The sequence below is a fragment of the Lonchura striata genome, chromosome 1, assembly GCF_050655825.1.
Source record: "Lonchura striata isolate lonStrDom1 chromosome 1, ASM5065582v1, whole genome shotgun sequence".
NCBI classification, from domain to species: domain Eukaryota; kingdom Metazoa; phylum Chordata; class Aves; order Passeriformes; family Estrildidae; genus Lonchura; species Lonchura striata.
The window spans coordinates 92,564,940-92,590,411 of record NC_140703.1 but is presented as its reverse complement, the minus strand read 5'-3'; the positions used below and the strand labels follow the sequence as shown (position 1 = coordinate 92,590,411).

Genomic DNA, 25,472 nt, shown 5'->3' with positions numbered 1-25,472 from the left:
AAAAAAATTGCTACATGAGATACTCAAAGACTTAATTCAACTCTCACAGAAGTGCAATTACTGGCTTTAACAGAATTATTCCTAATTTACACTCCTGTAATGGAGATCAGTCAGCAAGAAAGGATAGAGGGAATTTTAACCTGATTAATATTATCAAAGGTATTTCTGATGAAAGGTATTTTCTAATCTCGATAGGCAACACTGTCCAGTGTTTACATGAGATCTTCCTTAAATGGGAGCATCAGTGCAGTAAATGACTTCATATGATAACAGTGTTTGACAAAATAACTGCAGAAGTAGAAATCCTGCTCTGATGCAGAGAAAGGGGAGAACTCTTAGGCATAAATATGATAATCAACCTTAGTTGCCTCAGCTTTAAAAGACAAGTGGGTGATAGAGAAATGTGGCAGCCTGTGTGACTATTAATACTAACTAAAACACCTTAACTTTCATAAAGAGCTAGGGCACCTGAACCGAGTGTGAGATTCAAGTCGCTCTCAAGCATCTCAAGCAGAAGGTCAGAGATACAGATACATCAATTTGTCAGACAATTCTCTTGCCATTCTCTCTGGAGTTTTAACATTTATTCTCCAGAGCAGCTGACCAAGCTGGTGTGTACTGGCAACTAACAAATACAGCACCATCAAGAAAGCCTAGAGTAAGGAAAGGGAGAGAACTGAAGAGCAGAGAAGGAGTCAGGCAGTGCCATGATGCTGCCAGTACCCAGACATGAAAGCAAGGGATGCACCTGCTGTCCCCTCCCATTTCCCACACACGCACACTCCCAGTCAAGCTCTCAAACACTTGTCCAGGAACACCTCTGACAACCACTGGAGTGCACAGCTCACTAAAATGGAAAAAACTAAACCTGAAAAGTTGCATTCTTTGATTCTGCTTTGCAAATTGAATTGGATTTTCTTTCCTGTGAGCAGAGGAGCACCAGTCAACAGCAGGTGTACAAAGAGCACCTCATGGCTGGGAGCAACATGAGTAGGAAAAGACAAGATCTGCCTTCCCAACAGCACCGAGGTACTAATTTGGGTGAACATATCATGATTTCATGCTTTGGACTGCAGCTATCAAGCAGAATCAAAGCAATATGCACTACATAAAGAACAGCATCAGGCAGAACAAACACAAAAGAGAAGCTAATACTGGCATCTAACTAACCCTGCAATTTCACAACTAAAGATCTGGTTTTAGCCAATTATAGTAAAATAGTAAAAAAAAATACAAAAAACATTCATCAGTCTGAAGAGAAATTCAAGGCAACGAAGTTTTCAAAAGCATTTTCTGGAAAACTGAGAAAGATATCCAGCACTTACATGTCCTTATGTAAGAGCATTTAGTACTCTGACCACGAGACAATCACTTGCATGAAGAGACAAGAAAATACTTCTCATGAGACAGATTAAACAACAGTTTTTTTTCAAATGTACCAACTCCAGAAGAAGACCCAAAAATGTAACAAGATTGCATATTGACATTAGAGGTCCTGAGCAGGTCTGTTTAACAGATTCACTCTACACACTCTAAAAACCAAAACACATGGGTTTCCACTCATATATGAATGCTTCTCTACTTAAAAGAAAGTAAGGCTGTAGATGGAATGCTATAGAATTTGATTCTCAGGCTGGCAGCCCCAAACACAAGCATCTTCTATTTCTTCAAAACTACATTATCTGCAACATTTTCCACTGCTACCTCTGTTTCCTCCTCTCACTTGCAGAAAATATGGTCTTGTTCCAGCCATGGCTGTTCTTGACAGTCCATAAACATCCATGGCATTCTGCCTCTAGAAACAGCACACTGAAGATAAGCTGGTCAGAACACAACCACCACATCAAGCAATTTCAAATACTGAACCAGCAGTGACAAATCTGCATAATTCATTTTGCAACTTCCATGGCCTGTGAGACTCAAGCCTTAATGAGCATTGCTACAGTCAATCAATAAGAACGTTAAGTTGCCACTTTATTTTACCTATGCAACATCAGTTTAAGCTGTACTTGTTAACTTTTTAACGTGAAGAAAAGATCTTAAGAAGTCTTGAATATATTCAGGGTGAGATGCAAATAGCTTTTCCTCCTTTCTTTACTTCTTGGTCCTCTAACTTAGAAACACCGGAAAAAAAACATTGTTATCTTTATAAAAAACATTTCACACTTCCTAAATAATAATTTTCCATTTTTTTATAAATATATATATATAGTGAGAGAGAAAGTATCTGGGAAAAATTCTCTCATTCTAAAAATATCTACTCCACAACCTTATGCCCCATTTAAAGGGGAATAAATCCTTTTACAGTATTATGCAATGAACATACTGAGTCGTAATTACTTCTACAAGTAACCACTTAAGGCACTAAATCCCAGAAGACAACATTAAAAGGGACATCTTCTAAAGATAAAATGGATTTCCCTGAACAACCTTAGTATTATTAGACTTAAGGAAGACCTTAAATTTGTCAGGGACAAGGTAAGTTTCTTTTTACCTGGGAAACACAGAGACATCTCTCAAACATTTATTCCATTCCAAGTTTAATGGTGGAAGCTTGTAAATGCCTTCTCTTGGCAACTGACCTGCTTAAACACCAGTAAACTAGCACTTAACTAAGTACTCTGCCTGACTTCACCCAAGACTCTCAGTTTCACAAGTTCAACTGCTTTCACCATGTCTTAAAACTATATAGCTCTCCATTATTTAGTAAAGAAGGCACAATAAGAGGCAAAGAGATGGCATATCTACAGACCAATCATCCTCATTTTATCAACTGGACATAAACAAGGTCTTACAGTTCCTGGAAAATGGGGTGAGTTTAGAACAGGGTAAGCTGTGTGTGAAGCACCAACCTACATCAGGTAGGAGCCAACTTTCATCACAAATAGTTCACTGCTTCATGATTCTGCTGACACTTAGTTCTAAGGATAGCTTATGCCAGTGGAATTCCCACATTTTAGACTAAGGCCTCAACATCCTGTAACCACAAAATGGCCCTTTTAAAAGATGATAAAAGAAAGATTCAGAAGTTCATGAATGTCCTAAATTGCAACAAGCACTCACAGTGCACAAGTGGATTGTTATTAACTGTCAGCTCAAAAGTACAATGAGCAAAGGGTCCTCCTCATTATATTACAGACCCAGTAAGCTCTCAGTGTGCAACATCCTCCTGTCCCAAATACTACTTTCAAACTATTGGACAGAAATATAACAAGCTCTACTACTGCTAGAAAAAGTACTATTTTAAAGCAGAGTCAAATGCCCCTAAGTATAACAGTACTAGATTTTAGAGACATGAAAAGCTTACTAATGTGAAAATTCACAAATGAACTGTTTCTTTAGATTTTTCAAGTATAAACAATTTCACAAAGGAAAATCTGGCAGCAGGTTCTCTGCTAGCCAGCATACAGCTTTCAAGAACAGACATGCTAAACATAAGCTTTTATTTTTTTAGCTGAAAGTTTAATAGTTGATGCCATTTAAGGAGAAAAAAAGTAGCAATTAAGTACACCATATTTATTAAATATTAACAGTACAACAAAAGTCATGTTGTCAAGCAGAAGGACTCTTTGTAGTTTTTCCAGCCAATCATCAGCCATAGAGCCTTGTGTTGTTTCCTTTCAGGTTTTGAAACACTGACTCATGGAAATATCAGCACTGCACACTTCCTCAAAGTGGCAATCTTATAGGAAGTGTTTGTTTAGTCTTACATGACACATTGTTTTGTTTATGTATAAGGGATTCCGGTAAAAATAATTTTCAATTAAGGAAAAAAAAGACATAAGCACAATGGTTTCAGTTAGGGGAAGCCAAAATAAATCAATTTCAACTAGACATCCGAACAGCACATTCGTTAACACAAGTACTACTTTTTTCTTTCTACTGTACATTACTTCCTTGCAACATGAGCAGAAGTTGCCAGGCATTAACTTCTTTCAAATTCAACTAACCGCAAAAGAAACTGGACAAGAGGTAGCACAATAACAACTCCCCTTAACACTGGTACCCACATTGACAGTTCACATTGCTGCTCCACAACTTCAGCATCTCAATGAGACATGTTTAGGAGGTGCCACACCACTGTCAGTTCAACTGAGTGAGGCAAACACACAGCTTCCTACAAAGTTTAACTGTTTCAACACTTTCAGAAAAGGAGACAGATGGCTCAAGCTAAAGCCAAGCATGACTAGAAACAACACTCCTCAGAACATGGATGCACTCAGGAGATCCAGAATGTAGTAACACATCTACCTTAATATGGCTGATTCCATGCAGCCTATCAGTCCCAAAAGAACAAGTTATACAAGCAGAAGAAAATGCCTTCATTTACCTACAGTTTCTTGGAAATACAGGAAAAGCCAGCCATAGCAGTACACAACATTAGGGCATTCAAACATCTCTAGGCTACAGATGTTCTGCACAGCCAGAAGCCTCCCAGCCGCATCTCCTTCCCCATTAAAAGAGAAATGCCAACATGGGTGTCCACTCTGTTTGCACTGATTCCTCAATGAAGCAATCATACATTTCATCCAGTTTATTCTAAGGCACACCTGTATATCAGTGTCCCCATTCATGATTTGCCAGCAGAGGTGCTACAGAGAAGGAAATGTCTTATCAGATCAAACACAGAATATCTGAAATTCAGAGATCAGACAGAGCTTGGCTATGAAACAATCTCCCAAAGAACAGAACTGACCATTTCCTCAGCATGATAAATCAAAGCAAATCATCATGGAAAATGACTTAGCTTTTTGCCCTAAAATAACTTTTCTCTTAACCTATTAATTGAAAGATTAAAGCTTCCTGTCACTAGAAAAGAGCAAAAACTACAAGATATTCATGAATGGGAACTGCTAAAAGAAATGTACTATTGGGAATAGCTGAAAAAAGTAGCGTCCCTCCAGTGTTCACCATTCTTTCAGTGGTGCAACAGGATCAGGAGAAATGGCCATAAACAGAAACACAGTTAAGTTCCACCTCAACATGAAGAACTTCTTCACATTGAGGGTGGCAGAGAGTGCACTGGAACATGTTGCCCAGCAAGGTCATTGAGTCTCCCTCTCTGGAGACATTCAGAAACCACCCAGACACTTTGCTGTACAACCCATGCTAGGTGACCCTGCCTTGGCAGGGGGTTTGCAGTAGATGACACCCAGAGATCCCTTCCGACCCCAACAACTCTGTGAGTCTGCGACCTCCCTCCAGATCCAGTCTCACAGGACTTTTTGTAGGGAGCCGACAAGCTCCAGATACAAATTCTAGAAGATTAGGATTGCTTTACGAGGCCAATCTGACCAGGAATACTTCCTCAACCCATCAAAGCAATCCGGGCACTTCCTATTTTTGTGCAAAGTTCCCAAGAGACGCTCAGCTCCAGAGAGGAGAGTGACTTCGGAGCGGCGGAGAGCGGCGGAGCCGCCGGGCCGCGGGCAGGCGGAAGCGCTCGGCTCCGCCCCCTGCCGGGCAGCGGCGGAACGGCGGCGCAGCGCCGGGCATTGTCCTCAACATCCTCCGGGAAACACCTTCCGCCCCGACGGCACCAGCACGGGATGCTCGCGCCTCCTCCTCCCGCTATCCAGCCTAAAAACCAGCGGGGACCCTTGCTGCAGTTCTGCAGTAATCACGTGCTTAGCTCTGACAGGGGCTCCGCTCCTGACAGCTGAAGCCAGCAGCAGGATTAACTTTACTCCGCGACATGATGAGATTCACCTCAAGACTTTTGCAGCTGTTATTGTATTCCATCTCCTCAGCAGTTAAAAGAAATTCTCATACTCTCGTGACTTCAATCATTCAGGTATAAGATCATCACTGTTTTTTTCCTCAAGAAAACCCCAACTAATCAAACACAAACAACTTAGCCACAAGTCATCATCCTATATGCAGGATGTGTTCTTAGCCCTTTTACTAAAAAATCACCAGATAGAAACAACTTGCAATATCATCACTTGCATGATGTCCGGATCTCTCTCTTATTTTCCCCTCCTCTTTTTTGAGAGGAGACAGAGAGCAAGTCTCTGTAGTCTTCCTGAATCTCTTTTCTGGATGTATATGAGAACATAAACACATAATTTTTGCTTTATATGATAGAATTTTAAACTCTTAAAAACTGCTATCACTAAATTACCTGTTGACAATTAACAAGGAAACGATCCTAGCAGTGGTCTCTTTGAAATGCTAATCCTACTGTCCAATAATGAGATTTTCTACGTAATTTCACATTTCAGTTTCATCTACCACACCAATTGGTGGCTGCAAATTTGCTTCCGAGCGCAAGGAAACGCAAAGGGATATTTTTCAAGAGCTTTATTAGGAAGCCACACGCCCTCGGTACCCACCGCTGTGAGCGCGGCGCTGAACTTCGCCACTTCCCCTGCAGCTCGCAGCCCCCGCGCCCCATCCCGAGAGGAGAACCGCTCGCTCGACATGTGGGACTGATTGTCTTACGGAAACGAGGGATTTCCCTCCCAGCCGGCACACTCAGAACCCGACCAGGGAGAGTTTAATCCGCTCGCTGACATCTGTCGCTTACTTTCTAATAATGTGGTTTGGAACTCGCTCAACAGAAGAGGAGCGAATCTCCAAAAGCGCGAGTCGGAGAAGCCCTGAGGAGGCGGCAGCAGCCCCTGCCTGTCCCCCTCGCCGAGGGAAGGGGCTGACACAGCGGCTCCTGAGCACAGACAGCCGCTTTTGGGCCGGCTTCACACCAGCTCTGCCAGCGACACACAGCGCTGAGACTCGGCGGCCGCCTCCAAACTTTCAGAGAGCAGCTTCGCAACAAAAATGAAAAAGAAAAAAAAAACTAACAAAAAAAAAAAAAAAAAACAAAAAAAAAAAAAAAAAAAACTAAACAAAACCCGCGAAATCCGCGGAATACCCTGCGCCACCCGGCCTCCCGCCGGCGCCGCTCGCCTGCCGGACGCACGGCGCTGCCCGCCCGTCCCCGCGGCACCGGCCTGCCCCCAGGCACCGACCGCTCGCCCCGCGGAGCCCCGCGGAGCCCCCCCGGGCCGCGGGCACCGCCCGCCCCGCCGCCCCCCGCGCTCCACCGGCGGGACGCAGAGCGCAGGGCAGCGCCAAGGGGCGTTCCGCGCCGCGCCGCTCTCCGCTCCAGCGGGGGCTCCCTGCTCGCTGCCCCGCGCGCTCACCGATTTTAATCCTGACGCTCTGGAAGACCCGCAGCCCCTCTTCTTCCACCGCCATGGTGCTGCCGCCGCCGCTGCGCCTGACGTTCAGCAGTGCTGGAGCCCCGCCGCCGCGGAGGCGCGGGGACCGGGCAGGAGGAGGCAGGCGAGATGCTCCGCCGGACGGGAAGGAGGGAGGACGGCCGGGCGGCTCGGGACGCACCGCGACCGGGCTGGAGCGACGGAGCGGCCGCGCAGCCCAGCGGAGCGCGGCGCAGCGCCCGCCTCTCCCTCCGCGGCTGGCAGCGCCCGCCCCGCCGCCGCCCCCTCATTGGCCGGCGGGGCGGCGGCCGCGGCGCTCATTGGCCCGCTGCCCGCCGGGCGGGGGCGGCGCGGGGGGAGCGCGGCAACAGCTGGAGCGCGGCCGCCCCCCGCGGCCCGGCCCGGCCCGGCCCGGCCCCGCCGCGCCCTGCCGCGACCCCCGGGCGGCCGGGCAGGGCTGAGTAACGCCGTGGCCCCGCTCCAGTGCCCGTCCGGACCAGCCGCCGGCGTCATGGCGAGAGAGAGAGAGGGAGGGATGTGCAAGTCCTCTTTCCCACACAGCCATGAAGAGAGGGCTCTAGCGATGCTCCGAGTTGAAAGCCATTCATTAGCGAGGAAAAGAAGTCCCGTGTTAAATAAACAAACCCGTTTGGGCGCTGGGAGCAGGCCGGTCTGTCTCCTGGCTCCATTTGATCAGCGGCAAAGCTGGCTCTACCTGACTGCACGGAGAGAGCAGGGAATTCAGATTTCAGACTTGCATGATTACACATTAAACAGCAAGAAATAGGACCTGTGTCAGTGTTCAGTGCCAAACTTTGGATCTCGTAAAGTCAGTAATTGAAATAGGCCTTCCCTAAAGGTCTGGCAAAAGCAGAGCACAAGGTTCAGTAGAGGTCTACAGATTACATTCTTTTAAAAACTAAAGAATCAAATTATCTTTGATGCAGTCACAAGCCCCCTAAAGAGGCTTGGAACATCCCTATGCAGAACAGCCCAGGCACATCACAGTTCAACATGTCTGATAAGCACAACAAAATGCCCTTTCTCAAGCCTGCAATTAAAAAACAATTAAATACTTTCCTGTTCTAGCTCTAATTTCAGGAGTGATAGAAAGGCAAACTCACTGAGGACAATCTATACATATATTAAAAAGCTAGTAATGAAGGACAGCAAGAAATCAGAAGGCAAATCAGTCACATACAGTATGAAGTCTGTACCAAAGAGGTGCATGCAAGCCTGAGCATGCATTGAGCAATCCATCATTGCTTGAATCATGGAAGGCACAACATATAATAAATGCCCTTTAGTACCAAAATAATAAAAAAAAATTTAAAAGGTGAAATATTGAAATATAGAAAAGTAGAAGAGCAAATGAAAAGTTGGGAAGGAGCTACAATAGCAGAGGAAGTCAGCTTGTAGGAGGCATCTGAGTTTTCCTACACAGGTATGGGCCTAACTGAAGGAAACTGGCAAGCTCACAGCCAAAAAAAGAAGCAGTCAGTTATCTCAAGGAGCTGCCTGACTTATTGTGTCTTCCTTGTCTGCATAGCCAAGTGACATAAGTAATTTAATAAAAATACTTTTACAGCACAGGACTCTAAAGAGATTTTATAAAGTACAGGCTTCCATTTATCAGCATCCATGCTGCAATTCCTTCTTCCTCTCTGTAATATGCCCAATGTCCTCTGTAACCTCGTTATACCCATTCCACCATGTGCCATCTTTTCTTTTAGGATGCTCTCAGCTCACTCCCAGCAACACTTGAGCTCCTCTGCCTGCTGGTCCTTCACATCCCCTATGATACCTTCACTGCTCCCTTTAGCATTTTCTGCACCATGACCCAAATATCAATTGCCAAAATTCTTGATTCCCCTATTTTTTTTCTCACCTTCCAGCTGGACAAGAGGCAGCACAAGCAGCAGTCTGAACAGAAATTACAAGAATGCTGATCAGAGAGCTCATATTTTAAGAAGGACATTGTCTCAGACCATCTAACCTGATGTTACCTCTCAGATGCTGGATATGACAAACAAACAATTTTGGGGTATACATGCCTGTTTAACACTCTGTACATGCTCAGACATAAAAAGGAATATACGAAGTCTGTTGCTTTTGCTCCTTCATCACACATACACATTCCTTGAACATATTGGTACAAAATAAGTACAATCCCAGCGGGCCATTTCACTGAAGAAAAATGGCAAGCAACAATGCTATACACAGGCACAAACAAAGAATTACACAAACAAAGTAAGTGGATAATGTTTAGCTATAAGCAAAGGTATCTTGTGCTTAGGATCTTTATAAATATTCCTCAACAGCATCAGGGAGAAACCTGCTTCCATGCTCTAAATATTAGGGACATCTTTAATGAAATATTTTCCTTCTCTGTTTGCTACATAAGGACTTCAGCAGACCTAATTTCCCAGTTGGAAGCTTTTCTTATCTGTAGAAAGTTGGCCCCAAAACAGTAACTTTTTTAAAAATCAATTTTTCAATTCTCTTCTCAGCACCTGCTGCTGTAAGAGTTGTTCTCAGCAGATACTGAACAGACTATCCTTCCCCATTGTGTTCTTTCCAAATAGTCATGGCGTTTCTATCTGTATACTTTATGCCCAGAAAATGAAATAATATATCTACCTATAATAAAGTCTTTGTATGTTCAGAAAAATCAAGCTATACATAAATTCCCCACCCCTTGATGTGCACCCAAATTTGCAGGCAAAGCCCACCATCTTAAATCTAATGTCATTTCACCCAGCATAAATTCACCTTGTAATCTAAGGTGCTGATTTTCTCCCACGTCCTAACCTCAAGTGTTTCTTGCAGCCTCACCCTGTGCTAACGCTGGTCTCACAAGGGTGTGTGGTGTAACACATTTGCTGGGTAAAAAAACATACACTGTCATGACTCCCATTTGTATTTTGTGAAAAACAAGAGGCGCATAAGCCATGACACTTGGAAATCCTTTACCCACCATCATAAGCAACCTGATCAGAAAGCATCTCAGTCCAAAGGTGTGGTTAGGGCACAGTGGCGTGCTGGGCAGATTTAGGAATGCATACCTGCCCATGGCCATACTTCCAGGCTATTTTTCAGGTTTGCCAAGAGCACAGATATGTCCAGGAAAACTATGGCAAAATTTAACCACAAAGCCAGCCTTTCCTGCGAAATGTAGTGAAGCATGAACAACTTCCACACTTAAGCATAACAGAAACTACCAAGATGCCTACAGAATCAATTAACAACAGTTGGAACAGACCAACATTTAAAAACATCAAAACACACAAAAAATTAGTAAATAAAAAACCAGTGTATAGCAAGAAAAAACAGGGGGAAAAGCTAGCACCTTTTTGCCATGGAATAAATTAATATTCCTCACATGAAAATCTACAAATGGTTACTTGCAGCTCTCTGTGCTGTCCAGCTACGCTTCAGGTTTCCCACCAGACCTTTTCTGCTGAAGCTCTTTGTCAGTGCTTCTGCGTATGAGTGTGCTAGTTTATTTGTCTGTCGGATCTTGTTTTCTTGACATACAGCTGAAAGCTTCTTGCTTCCTCTGTAATAAACTTGTCTCCAAATGTTATACAGTCCAACAATGTAAATGAAAGCACCATTTCAAAATTCACATGCATATGTATTTTTAAAGATGTTAAACACAATGTAAAAAACAGCCAAAGAGTGTGTGCTGCTTTTTCAGTTTTTCCATTGCTGAAATGAAACCTCAGCAGTAGCATCACATATGTATGTGCATATTACACATAACATGTGCAGGCAACATGAGGTGTACAGCTGCAGCAGTCTGATCAAAAAAACCTAGGCAAAGTGAAATACTGCTTTTTAAGATGTGGATGAGTCTGTTAGTGACAATGTCTTCCCAACTTTCTTCATCCAAGCCATATGGGTTTATATTATCAGCTCTTCAGAGGATTCTTGAATCTAAATTAGACTACAAAGAAGGTCATTTTCTGTGACTCATTTGTGCCAAGCAAGGAAATCATTTCCTCTCTTGATCTACATGATAGCTTTCTCTTGGGAGGAAACAGAATATAAGAAGCTCTCTAATCTTCTTTTGCATTATGCAAGAAACTAACAAAATACGAACCTTCTATCCCCAGGGCAGCACAAGGCAGCTACCTATATTTATGTAAAGGAACAACATATTTAAGACAAATCTAAGGAAATATCACTGTTATAAAAAACAAAACTATGATCTGATGACTGAGATATTGTAACTGAATTCTAGGAAGACATAGACAGTTTTAACTAATAATATCTGTACCAGGCCTAAAGGCAGCTGCTATCCACATTGAGATGCTGCATGATATGACAACTATGCTGACTAGGGTGACTCAATGAATATTGAGTTCAATGAACATCCCTGATAAAGTGAGTGAAGAAGAGAAGCAGAGAAGTCTTTGCTGGAGCCTCTGCATCCTATTCCCTGTCTGAGTGGTAAATTCAGACTGAAGTGATACCTCTCACAGGAAGATAGGAAAATTTGCTGTGTATGTTTGCTCCTGAAGTCCTAGAACCAACCAACTGGTCAGGAAAAGGCTGCAGTCCTTCCTGCAGTCTCCATGCATAGTGAGATATGGCAGAAATATACTATGCAAGTAGGAAATTAAGACTGAGTCTGTGATTACCTGTGTCTCCCCAGGCTAAGAGTTCACATCTGATGTAGCTCCAGAGGAATTATCAAACTAGTAGTGAAACTGCTTGTATGATTAGTCTGGCAGAAAAAAACTCTGGCCATTACATTAAATAAAAGAAGAAAAGAAATAGAATGATAACAAGAAGAAACCTTTAATTAGCAAAATGTCAGCAAAAGCGACAAGAAAGTATAGATTTCACAATAATACAAAAGTGACAAAGTTTAATGGAAGGAGAAATGTGGGAAAGAGCAGATACTACTGAAGTGGCTGTTACTGAGCTCTGTGTATGTACCAGTACATATGCATGTATGGTACACTCACACACTGGATAAAAATAGATCTATGCATCAGATTCAGGAAAATCAGGGATTGCATTGCAGTTACTACACTTAAAGAAAGCAAAGATCTCCCCTGTGACCCCAGAGTACAGGAAGTAAAGCTTGTCTACCTGTTTTTCTTACTAGTTACCTTCAAAAATGCCACATTTTTGCTTCTTGTGGCTGGAACATGGGGCCAGGAAGAGGCCAGAAGGGGGAAAAGAAAAATGGCTTTAATTACAGGAAAAGGGTGCCAGTAAGAACTGGTTGTTACAATAGCCAAGACAATACAACTAACTTTCATGGTATATGGTTTTTTTTAGCTTTTTCTTTTTTTCTCTATTAATTCTTGTTCATTACTACTAAAAATCTGTCAGTCTAGTTCTCTCCTAAAATATATATCTATGTTAAAATTCAAGTCATTTCAGCAGCAAGCTCCTAACATTCAGGATTCCAATTAAGTTTACCAACATTAAATACTTTCTGGTTAAATTTGTCAAAGCATTGTGTTCTGGGTCATATCTGCTTTGCTTGAGCCTATAAAGTTTGCTTTCCTATGAAGGAACAAATCCCTTTATCCTTCCATAAAAGATTACAATGTAATAAAACCGCAATAAGACAAAAACCAAAAATAAAACCAAAACAAAAACTAAAACACCCAGTGATTATGTACAAGAATGAAATATAGTGAATTTTCCTGCAGTTTAAAAAGTATGTGTCTATTTTCATATCTTCCACATTAATCTTCTGTAAAACTGCTAGGTGAAAACAGTAAATAATATTGAGAAAGAAAAAATGAACAGCAATAGGACTTGCTATTGTCTTAAAAATACTGAATATTTCTGTTTATAATAAATATATGGTTATGCAAACAGGCATATAAACAACCATATTTCACATGCCATTGCATATTGTCAGCCATAATCATAATTTTCAGATCTCCTTTGCTTTTAAGTCACCAGCTCATCTGCAGTCTTCTCTGTTCTTTATGGGAATTAATTTGATAAAATAGAACTCCATCCTTACTCTCACCTCCAAGGCAAAATTTCATCTCCCCTCAGTTTGGCAGCAGCAGTAATATCTCTTTTGAGAGGAGAGCAAGGAGAGCTTTTACCCCGTCTTCTCCCTCTTATCCACCCCAGAGGATTGTATAGCCACCCAGAGGAAAGTAATTGGGATTATATTACAAACATCCACCCCAAAACACACATTAAACAAACACCTCTGTCTCTGAGATGTGTTCCAGTTTTGTGCTATAAGCAAGACCTGTGAGACAGAAGCTCTGAAGTTTACATTGACTTGGTGCATCGCTCACCCACAAGCAGGGGCACAGCTCTCCCACATGCTGCTGTAAACCTTGACCAGCCTTTTCCATGTAGTCACGCGTTTAGTATGGGTCAGGTCCTGTGGTCTTCCTTTGCTCAAATACCCCATTGAAGCCAAGACTGGAAGGTCAACTTGCAAATGCCACCCTCTCTGTGTGGTGAATAGCTCCCATTGAACACACTGGGATTACTCATGTGTGTGAGTGACTACCAACAAGAGCAAAAGGATCAAAATCTGGTCCTCATTAAGGACTGCTAATCTGAAAAAAATCCTCCTTCAGTCAGTAGTACCAATCAGGCAGAGCAACTCTGTCAGTGAGAAGCTATATAGGAAGAGCAATATAGCACTGTTTGTCACTACATTTTAACACATAATTATTTGAAGCATCAGTTAATTATCCAGGCATGACTACATGGAGGAGCTCTATCCCACCAGGGTTGATGAGCAAAGATAATCTTATACCATGAAACACAATTAGCCAGATGGTTATTTGGAGGTTTTTGGAATAGAAGCAATTTCTCTGATCTGGGAAGTTAAAAAAATCAAGGTTGAATTTAAAAATAAAAATCATAGCACACTTTATAGCCAAGTATTTAATTACATATTATCGTGGGTAACTACTAATGGGCTCCAATTATGCAATCTTAGTTTATTGCTTTTGGAAACATTTATAGCCAATAGATAATGTGTAGATTTATGTCAGTATCTGAAGAAACAACCTGGAAAACACATCATTTGTACCCAGATTGGGTTACTTGCATGATTATCATCTGCCACCTGCTGGAAATAGCTGTGATAATGCAACTAAGTTCCACAGATGGAAGGTCTAGTCACTCACAGAAGAGGAAATGTCAAAGAGCAAAAATATATTCCTTGTACTCAGGAGTTTATTCTTCTTGCATCCAGTGGGAAAGTTTGATTTGCCAAAGAGGGATATTTGTGAGCATCCACTGAGAAACCTTAACATGACTTTGTTTAAACAAACTTAAATTAATTTGCTATTGAGAAGGACATTTTCTGCCTGTGTCTGACCAGAAGGCAATATATACAGTCTGAAACTAATTCATGCAGCTAATCCCATCTCAGGCTGGCATAGCTGGCTTGCCACTCTGCTAGAAATGGCAGGATTGCAGGTCCCCCTGCACCATCCTCACATTGTCTTTGGGCCTCAGTCAAAGAGATTGACTACTCTGGCTTTACAATGGCCCATAAAGCCCTCAAGGACAACAAAACCTGCCCATTCAAGACATCTGTTCTCACTTAAAAAAAAAAAAAAAAAAAAAAAGGGACAGTGTTTGTATGTGGTATTCTTCAGAGAGCCAGAACCTTGTAACTTGCTTCCTCTGTGCCAGCAAACCAGAGTGAGTAATCCAAGTAAGCCAGAGGGTAAATTGAAAGGCAGCACTGCAGGACTGGCCTTCCTCTCTCCCTTGTGCAGAACAGTAGCAGGACACACAGGTACAACGAGCAGTTCTTGTCAGGGACTGGCTTATTTTGACCCACTGGCTGATGACAGGGCTAATTGTATTGGTGTGATTTTGCAATTGGCAGGTCTCCCCAAGCCAGAAGGGAGAATTAGACAGGTGCCACTATATTAGAAATTCAGACTTTTTTTTTTTTTTAACAAAATCAAACACAGGCCTTAAGCAACCAAATTTTGCATGCCAAACAGGTTTAGAACATCAGCCCAGAGTTAGTGTTTAGACAGTTCTTGCATTCAGGGAAACAGTTCCTTTCTCTGCATGCCTTTCAATTAAGTCAAAAAAGGAGAATAAAAAGAGAAAATGGAAATAAAAAAAGGAAGAAAGAGAATAAAAAAATGAAATTATTTTTGAAGGTTAACCAGGTCTGTGTGATGGAGCAGAGAAAGAAACAAGAATACACATCCCAGGGCCTAATAAAATTCTAATTAATTCCTAATTTTCTCCACTAACTTTTTTTAGCCATTATAAAGCAACCAGCTGTTTATAGCAGTAAGAATTAATATCAGCCCTGCAAGCAATATAAAAAAATCTAAAACATTGAGCCACACATTAACAAGAATTAACATGGGCATGTACTACCACATGCCTCCTGAGCAGGGAAAGGGCCAGGCCTGCAGGAGCACCATGTCCTACTGCAGTGTACATCATTCCTTCCAGGAGCTATGGCCACAGGCCATGCACCCAGAGCAATGTTTCTGTCAGTATTTGCTTTCAGTTGAAAGCCTTTGTTGCTTCACCCTGTTTGTCTGCTCTTAGGAGGTCCCTGTGCTACTCTTAGGAGGCTGACACCTCTCCTACAGCAACATGGTCCTTGCCTGTGCTAGTAAGTGTCCCTTGTTCCAGCCAAAAATTTAGCAATGCCTCATGCAGAAGATTTGGCTGATTTGCTCCACAGTAAACTTTGGCAAGTGTCTGATATTAAGAAAATACCCAGAAGTAAAAAACCTGCCAGCCAAAGAATCAGCAACACCCCTCAGCCTACACTCACTTTAGTCTGGCACCTTCGCTGCAGCCATTGCTGTGGTGACATTTGTACCCAGGGGGGCACGTGGCTGAACACAGACCCTCACCTGGGAGAACACGGTGCTGTCAGGCAAATTCTCCCAGCCCTCTGTCCCCAGACATGCTGGTCTCTGGCTACAGACCAGCTCTTCAGCAGCAAGAGCCTACCCCATCCAATTGCCTTCTCTGTGCCCAACACCAACACAGGGAGGTTATCACCCAGACAGTGCCCCCCTCCTCAGGCAAAGGTGGGGACAGGGCTCTGGCCTTACCTCTGTGTAACTACCCTGTGTCATTCATCCAGGCAGCAAGACCAGCCTTCCCCAGAAAGCTAAGGACTGCTGCACAAGCAAAGAACTCAGTGCAGGAGCTCAGTTAATTGCTCAACAGTCATGTCCTGCCCTGTCCTCTCCCTCTGTGTTCTCCTCCCACGTTAAAACCACTCAGGAACACTAGTTGTCAGTGCTAGTCTTCTTGGCAATTTTTCTGGAGATCAAGGAAATCGTGCATTTTAGTAAACATATCCAAAAGTTTTTAAATTGTGTAGGTAGATATAAATACATATAGATAAACAACTCTGTGTGATTATAGCAGTGTTTTTCCCTTCCTCTTCCTCTCCTTACACCCCATTTCCCTTCTCTCAATTTCTCAGACAATAAGTGGGAAACAAGCTCTTTTTTTTTTTCCCCAGCCAAAAATTAATTCTTGCTCAAAACTTCCAGAAGGGGTCAAGTCTAAAGGAAGCATCTGGTCCATCTGCTTTTGTACTGCAGTGGGGACCGTGGCCCTCCCGTCCCCTCCCTCTGCACCACTCGGCACCGCCAGCACTTGTGCCATGCCAGGGAGGCTTTGCTCACACTCATTCACGAGGGCAGGCAGCTCTGAGATGGAAGCCCCCGGGTATGCTGCATGCCCAGACAGAGCACATCCCACTCCTCCCAGCACGGCTTCCAGCTGCTTTTTTTATCCCTCTGAGTACAGATGGACTCCTAACTACCGACTCGGGTGGTTTGCTTGTGAGTTATCTGATAAGGGAGTGTGCTTGCACGGTCAGAGTCACAGCACGGGCTCCTGTCATGTAACATACTGAACTGACCAAACAATAATTTGGCTTCTCTCAGCATCTTGAAATGCATATTCAGGGACAGGCAAGGAATGAAGGCAAACTAGGCTTGATCCTCAAACACACCCACAAGTGGCTCTCGTCCTGTGGTTCAGTCTGTGTATATGTTCAAAGCCAGTGTAACACACTTCATCTTGCATTCCCTTAGTAAATATACCAAGTTCACAGCGAATGAAAAACATGAAAAAGGCACTTCTGGTCATGGTGAGCACCAGTACCTCCAACCATACACTCTCTATGGGGTGTGCAATGGCAGAAGAAGCATTTTTTTAACGTATACTGTAACTGGGCAGTAAACATGAGCAGTTGCTGTAGCTAGCAGCTCCTGAGTCAGCCCAAGCTGTTCTCCTGGCAAAGGGGGTGGGAGAGGAAAGGGCAGTGACTCACTAATTTGCAACATAGTGGGAAGTAATTCAAGAATCAAATTCCTAGCAGCAGTACCACCTGCAGAGCTTACAGCCCTATAAAGTTTATAAAGAGGTTTGCTTAAAAATCAGACCAAAACAAAAACAAACCCAGAAACCTATGAGAGCCATAGGGTGCTGAGATCTCCAATAAGAAACTGAACACACTCTATGATTAACAGGTTAACAAAGTAGTCTGGTATTGACTACTTCACTCTTATGCTGCAGAAAATACAATTCTCTCTGCTATGTCTGAAAGCTAAATGTATTTGTGTCTTAATACTTAGTGGAAAATGAAGTTTTTGCAAAAAATAAAATATTCTCATGCTCATTATCTACTAATTTCTCAAAATCTGTTCTTTAGCAAATACCTTTGCTATTAAAAAATTACATGCAAGTCCAGTCTGTGGCTTTTTAAGGATGCTTCAGAAGACTGCTTTGACTAAGCAGTGAACCACCATTCTAAAGACTTTCCTGCTGTAGCTCTAACTTTAGAAGTGAAATTAGATCTAGAGGTAGGATCTATTGTCCCTGTCTTCCATCACCATATTCTGATAGAAAGGATCTGCTGGACCTTAGGTAGCTCAACATGAAGACAACCATTGAAACTGCTGAGTTTTTTTTTCCTTATGTCAAAATAAAACAAAACCCATCAATACCAATTTCCCCCAAAACCCAGTTTAGAATGCATACATACACAGTTTCTGAGGATAGAAAGAGAATAGGCAACCAAGGAGGAAGTTTAAAGCCACTTCCCTTCACACAATTTAATTGAGAAGCAGCTGGGAACCCGTGCCAGTTGATTTCATTTCTTACTGGGCCATGTTTCCATCATTCTAAGCGTTTATGTTTTTCTTATATTTTAAGAGCTTCATCAAAATCAGTAAAAAGATAATGATGTTCTTCACATCAGTGCATAGCAGATCATTAAACATATAGCATTTAAAAGACCAAGGCCAAGGCCCTGCCAAGCACTTTTATTTGTTCAAGAGCAAAATATAATTGTATTATGTGCACAATTTTATATAGATATTTTTAAAAATACACTTAAATTCTGTACTCTTTATTATTTTGACTGACAGTCTCCACATCTTTCTTTTATATTAACAAGAAATTAAGAACACAAACAGTGGGGAAAAAACCACTTTTCATTTCCTTCCATCATTTGTCTGAAAATAAGAGTATTTGCCTTACAGCTCAAAATTAGTAGGTATCAAGATTTTAATTATATGTCTGCTTCTGCTGTTTAAGCTCCATTTCACATCAAGTGTAATAAAAATCACTAATGCCTATAATCAACCTTACTTCAACTTCTGAAATGAAAATGATAATCAAGATATATATCAAAAATACTGTCACTGATTCTCTGTTGGGTAGTTGAGTGATAGACGTGTTGCTGCATCCACATGAAACACTATGTAAGATCAACCTGCACAAACTGCCTTGCAGTAAAGAGGAATATCCCCTGGTTCATCCCTGAACAGACCAATTCTCATTAGTGAATTTTGGTACTATCTGCCAAAGGTTCCCACCCTACTTCCCAGTACTCCTATACAATGTGCATTAATCTACCTGTTTTAAAAGATCCATGGCAGCTGCAAGTTGTAATTCAAGTCTTCTCCTTAGGAACTAAGGACCTTATAAAGAAAAAGCATGAACCAAAAGCAAACTTCTTCAGCAGTCTGCCAGAGCCAGCTTAAGGGTGATCCATACCTTGAGGACAGGAACCTCAAATGATCTGTGTCAGCCCAAAGTCATCTTTGGAGGAGACCAAGCTGATCTTGAATTTGCAGAACCTTTCCTATTTATGAGAGGGCCTGAGTAAAAGTCTTTGCCCATTCACTTTTCTGCCAAATATTGCCTAAAAAGAATGAAAGCAAATGTGGCCATGGATGAGAACCAGTACTCAGTTTGGTAAATGGCTTTTGGAAGTCTGTTTTGCCTGTTTTTCTTAGCAGTCAGATATTAAGCAGATAAAGAAAGGTGAAAAGTCTACTAAACGCCACAACTATTTCAGTATGAACACATTCCCCTGGCTTTTGAAAAGTACATTTTTAATCAATGAAATAAATGTTTTAAAAAATGTATTGCAGAGCAAAAGACCACTGTGGGTTTGTTCAGAGCATTACTAAGGTGTGCCATGCAATTCAAGACTCAGTAAATATAGGCCATTATGAAGTCCTTTACATATTGTATGAATTATTCGTAGAATCATAGATTGGTTTGGGTTGGAAGGGACCTTAAAGATTGCCTGGTTCTAACCCCCCTGCCATGGATCTTATTAATGGCTTACACCACTGTCTTTTCTTCACCAGTGAGAAATAGAGCTGAATTGTGAAGTATAACTGGTAATCTATTTAATGTATGAATAAAATACTCTTTGCTATAATGTTCAGTTCTTGTTTTCTATTTGTTAAATTTATTGTTTGAAATGCTACTACCAGCTATTAATTCCTTTTCTGAGCAGCAATGCCATGACAACCCCCACATGACTGGCTACAAGCATACCACAAGTCTCTAGGGCTTTCTATTGCTTTAGAAAAGACTCAGATTGGTGTTACTCACACTTTTTTTTTAGAGCCCAGTTTCAGAGATGCTTTATTTTGCAGAGATGCATCAGACCAACCTGTCAATTCTACCATGTGGCAACAACTATTTCAGCTAAAATGGGACAAAGCAAAGTATGAAGAACTCAAGAAAAGGATGGGTACAACTGTTTGATAAGGAGCACATTCTTTAAGACTTCATTGAAGAATATGCTTACCCAAAAGGTCTACAGCATCTCTATTTGTTCTTAATGTGTTGTGAAAGCTACTGATAAGGAATAAGAAGAGACAGGTTTTGAGAATATCCAGCAAATATATGTGTAGCTTTTGTGTCCATTTAGGGTATCATAATGATTTTCACCAAATTTAGAAGTGGAAAACATTTGATTAGTCATTTGCTTCAAATCAGTAATAATGCAGGACTGTGCCTTCTTCAAATCCGTAAGCAGTGAATAGCATCAGGGATGATTCAACTGCATTGCTACTTCAGGAAGATTGTATCACAATACAATTAGCTCTAATATGAAGAAATAGTTCTTTATTATTTTCAGACTAGGTCTGCTTCATTAACTGTGTAAACCAACCTTCCTTCCTTCCTTGCTTCCTTGCTTCCTTCCTTCATTCCTTCCTCCCTCCCTCCCTCTAATTTGACTTGCAAGTGGAAAAAAGTTAAAGTTGAGGTAGAGAATTGAATCTGACATATTTTTCTAACTAAATTGACAATACTGAAATGAATCAATTTCTTTCTGTGTGAATTAACTTCAAGGGGCTCACTACTGTTTATAAGCATGGCTATTTAAACAGTGGCTCTTTTAAAGGAGAGAACTGATATCAGAGTAGCTGAAATACCCTCAGCATCCACTGTTCATACAGAACTCTATTGTTCAGTGTGCAGAACAGTCTACTTCATATATGCATGAAGGGCAGAACAGAGGTTAGAGATCACCATGGTATATAGTGAAGAAATGTATTTATAGAGAACAAAATATTTTTCACTACTCAATTGCTCTTGGATTAAAAACAAGTATTAATTCTGAGTGCAAGAGAAGAGAAAGAATAACCATCATGTTGAGTGAAGGATGGCTTAGAAAATACAAATTTTTGGGGTTTATTATGGGGTTCCCACCAAGCAGTGATTAAAAAGGTCCCCAGTGACCAAAGAGTGGCCTTTCCAAGTGCCCCTGTGCTGTCATGCTGGTGCTTCTAAATTCCCATGCTGGTTTTCCAGAAAATTCACCATGCCTTGTCCTGGCAGAAACACAGGCTTGCTGCAGAACACCAGCTGCCGGAGCAGAGGTATCTGCAGCTGTGGTACCTGGGGGCAGCAGGGCAATTTGCCAAGTTGTCCTGAATGGCACAGCCCCCTGGGGCCCGGGCTTTTGATCTACCAAGAGAGACAGAAATCGCTCTGAGAAAACATAAGGGTCTCTGCTTGGGGATGTGAAGGCTTTGCATTGAAGGAGCTCACAAAAAAAAAAAAAAATGAACCAGTGTGAGAGAGAAAGGCGGAAATAGGAAGCAAGGAAGAAAACAAGGTAAACTTCTTGGAGTAGGCCATTAAAAAGATGGCAATGTTTAGGGATAAGTTATCATTTTCTCCATGCTGCAAAAAATGTCAGCATGTTTTTATGAACCCAAAAGCAAATGCATCCAGTCTGAATAATTTTGCTATTTCCTTAATAGAAGAAAGGAACAGGGAAAAAAAATCAGAAGTTACATCTGCTCTATGCAATATTCTGCATTGAATTAAAAATATAATGGTTCCAAAACCATCTGTAAAGTGCTGCAAATTTAAGTGCTGCTGTAAAAAGGTAAGGGTGGGTTTATAAATGCCAGGGTTGTGCATATAAGAGCAAGACAGAAATTGTTCACAACAATTTCCAGAAAATTAAATTATATTGATATGAATTCTACAGAAGAAATCTGGTTTCTAAACCCACCTTTTGTTATTTCAAGTTTGGAAGAGTTTGCATATTTACAAATTAAAATCAGAGTTTGCATAAATATCACTTTTTTTTCTTCACGTTGGTGATTTGTACTGACTGGTACAATAACAACCCTCTTTTACAAATTACATGTCTTCTTAAAGTTATTTTTAAATTAACTTATTAGTATGATAATTAAAGGCACCTGAAGAATCAGAGGAGATAGCAGCAGCAGCCAAAACTCTCACAGGTTTGCCAAGTTTAGTTTTGTTATCCAGTAAAAGTCAGCTACTTAACATGATGGTATCTAGAAAGGATGCAGATGAGCCCTGTCATCATCCCCTGAAAACAGTTGGAGTTGAGAGCAATTTCCTTCTGGGATGCCACCTCCTCTGAGATGACTGCCACAAAAAAAGCAGCTGAATGTTTTCACAGGAAGCCAAACAGCTCAAGTAAATTTCAGACAGTTAGAAACTGCTAAACATTATACCAGTCAATGCTGTAAATTATTCACTGTTCTAAATGCAAGGAACCTGCCCTGGAAGTATGTATGACAAGTCTGCTTGTCACAGGGATTCAAGCCTGGCTTTTGGCTCATCACAAAGGTGCTTCAGAAAAAGACATGGAAAACTTCTGTTGCATTCAGGCAGTGCTTTGGTCATCTCCTACACTGAGGAGTTTGTGTTGGTGATGTGCTTGCTGCTTTTACTTGTCAATCTCTTATTTTTTAAATAGCAAGTATTTCTCTCTTCTTTACATATCACTGAGTCTCTCTGAGCTGGAACAGTTAATGTGTAAGATATGAGAGAGGGAGAATGTATTTCATGACAAAAATTCATAGTTTCAACTGATCCGGTGTCACTCCCTGCAGAAGACCACTCTGAGAGAAAGCGTTCTCCTCCCCTCTTAATCCTTTCTTGCTCTACTCCATTACCAGCTTTTCTTCCATGGGGTTTACTTAGTCCAACACAGCTCACAGATTATTCTTCTCCCTCATATGTTGCATGGCTGTTTAGGTCAGATGGAGATAAGTATTAGTATGCCACTAAACTACCAACTCCATCAGAATTATTAGATCTACAATGTGCTCTTAATGATTGTTCTAAAATGCTAATAAGGAAGAGACCTGGGAAAACTTTCAACACAAGTCCTTTTCTTACCCCTCTGGCAGCATCCTAAATAAGTATCCTTTTGTAAGACCTAACTTATCTTAGGTGTACCTAGTCATTTCTTACACTAGTCTTTTTATTTCTGCTGAATGCCTTATTGAAAAATGCCTGCCTTCTCTTAGACAGTAATTTCTGTATCATAAAATCAACCCAACTGTAACCAGACTGTATGCATTTTCTACAGTTTTCCAAAATAAAGAAGACTTTGCATCTCCAGCAGGCTTTAGATTTTGTTGAATGTTTTCGTTTTCCACTACTCTTCTGGGCAAGTCTGGCTTTGCTGATACAATGAATCATGTGTTTAATAATGTTTCTGCCGGCTAACAAAACAGAACATGGGAATTAACAGATCTTCCATAATGATATGGAAGGATAGTTCTAACAAGAAAGTATAAACATTTCGCTTCTGTTGCAGATCCAGACAGGAAAACCATTATTGGGCACGTGTGCCCCAACAATATATGGCCACAAGCTGAAGGTATAGTACTGGCTATTTCACTGGCCTTCACATCTCCTGTCAAAGGAAATAAAGAGCCTAGCAGAATGCCACAATTTCAGAATGCCTTTTTTTTTTTTTTTCTCTCAGTGAAGTGACTGTTACAACAGGACTATCAGGATCCACGAATAGCACATCCGTGGCAACATTAAATAACTTCTTTTATCTTTATGATGACTGATGAAAGCAGAGTTTCAGATTAAGAAGTGCTAAAGTGTTCCAATAGCCTTCTAAGATGTACTTCTGCACAGCCAAGAAAATACCATTGCAAATAACAAGAATAGCACAATCACCAAGATAAAGAGCAAAGAACTGAATAATGGGATGTTAACATATGCAAAGCACAAGAAATAACAATGGGTAGCCTTGACTGGCAGTTATCCTTCAAAATCTTACTGCTCCCAAGAGAGAAATTTTTAATAACAGATGAGAGTGGAAAATACATCGTTAGCTAATTATCTCTCCTCACTAAAAGGAAATAACAATTTTTAAAAAACCCAAGAAACCTAATGTAAGCAAAGTAGAAAATACATGGAGCTAAACCCTGTCAAAGACTTAATTTCCAACACAGTGCCCCTCAGGCAATAGGAGAATAACCCATATAAGGACTTCAGAATTAATTTCCTTAAAATTGTTTATCATCTCACTGTGTGACATAATAATCCCCAGGCACCTTAAAACCATTTTACTAGCAAAACAATTCATTTATTCTTCATGCATAAATTCACATGGTATATTAGGATGTGGGTTCAATTGCTGATGTTAATTTTTTTTCCCTTTACTGTAAAAATAATTGCTGAAGTTCCTTTGATAATGAAACAATGCATAACCCCACACACGGAGGCTAACAACAAAAACACCAACAGGAACCCACTAGGCTGAGGCATGCTCCTTAGAACTACAGGTCCTGATACCTCAAGATGGGACTGATTCTTTCTCATTCTCTTGATTTCCATACTCCTATAGAAAGGGAGGAGAAAAAAAATTGTGATATTCTGGTATCCAGTTTCTTTACAATCACTCTCCTCAGGGTGAGTGTTATTTTGTTATGGGATGACCTAATGCACCAGTTTTAGGTACCTTTATGCTACAGTGTAATCAGCATCTGGCCTGCTTTGGTTGCAAAGCCCACCAAGCAAGGCAGATTAATTAGATTTCCTCCAGAAACCTGCTATTCTAACACTAGCCTCTCTAAACTGTCAGATCTGGATAAGCAGGATTTACTATTTGTTCTGAATAAGACTTGGAATATTTTTGGAGTGTCTAGTATCAAATATGGGGAAGGAAAGGATGAGAAAGGAAAAGACTGAATTAGTATGCTCAAAACAAGACTATTACTTTAGCAATTCTGTTCCAAGAGCCTTTTGAGGTCCAGCTGTGAAAATTGTGCTCTCCCTGCTTCCCTCTGTCCAGCTTCTCCCTGGTTATCTTCAATTCAGCCCTTCCAGAAAAGGGATTGTTGGGCATCAGATAGTCATATAAACAAGTTTTTCTCTTCACCCCCCACCCCACCCCCCCATTCCTTCTCAATACCCACAAACACACTTTTAGCATGGACATGTGTTCTTTGAAAAACAACATGGTAACATTTCTTTACAAATTAGAAAATGCTTCAGGATGTCCAAAGAGATTCTCTCTCTTCCACTGGACTATTTCCATTTTTATCCAATGTTGACACAGTTAACTTTAGAAATTGAGATTATTAATATGTTCCACTTAAAAATCAAATTTTAAAAGGCATAAAATAATGATAACAATGAAAAGAACTAGCTTATCCTTCCTCATTCATCTCTCTCCATTTGTGCATTACACCCAGTTGTTACTTCTCTACTTACAACAGCCTCCAGGACAAAAATGGCCTG

General features: G+C 41.2%; 1 protein-coding gene across 3 annotated transcripts in view; it reads right to left on the bottom strand.

Moving 5' to 3' along the window:
- The window catches only part of RASA3 (RAS p21 protein activator 3), a 170,399-nt gene that overhangs the window by 121,653 nt on the left and 23,274 nt on the right, over positions 1-25,472 (bottom strand). For 2 of the 3 annotated variants that reach the window (XM_085558441.1, XM_021545628.4), the window contains exon 1: positions 7,146-7,425. The exons of the other annotated variant lie outside the window; for it this stretch is intronic. In XM_085558441.1, the coding sequence (XP_085414567.1) occupies positions 7,146-7,200 (55 nt within the window). In that variant the 5' untranslated portion in view covers positions 7,201-7,425. Of the gene's footprint in view, positions 1-7,145; positions 7,426-25,472 lie in introns of those variants that run through there. 3 annotated transcript variants of the gene reach the window in all.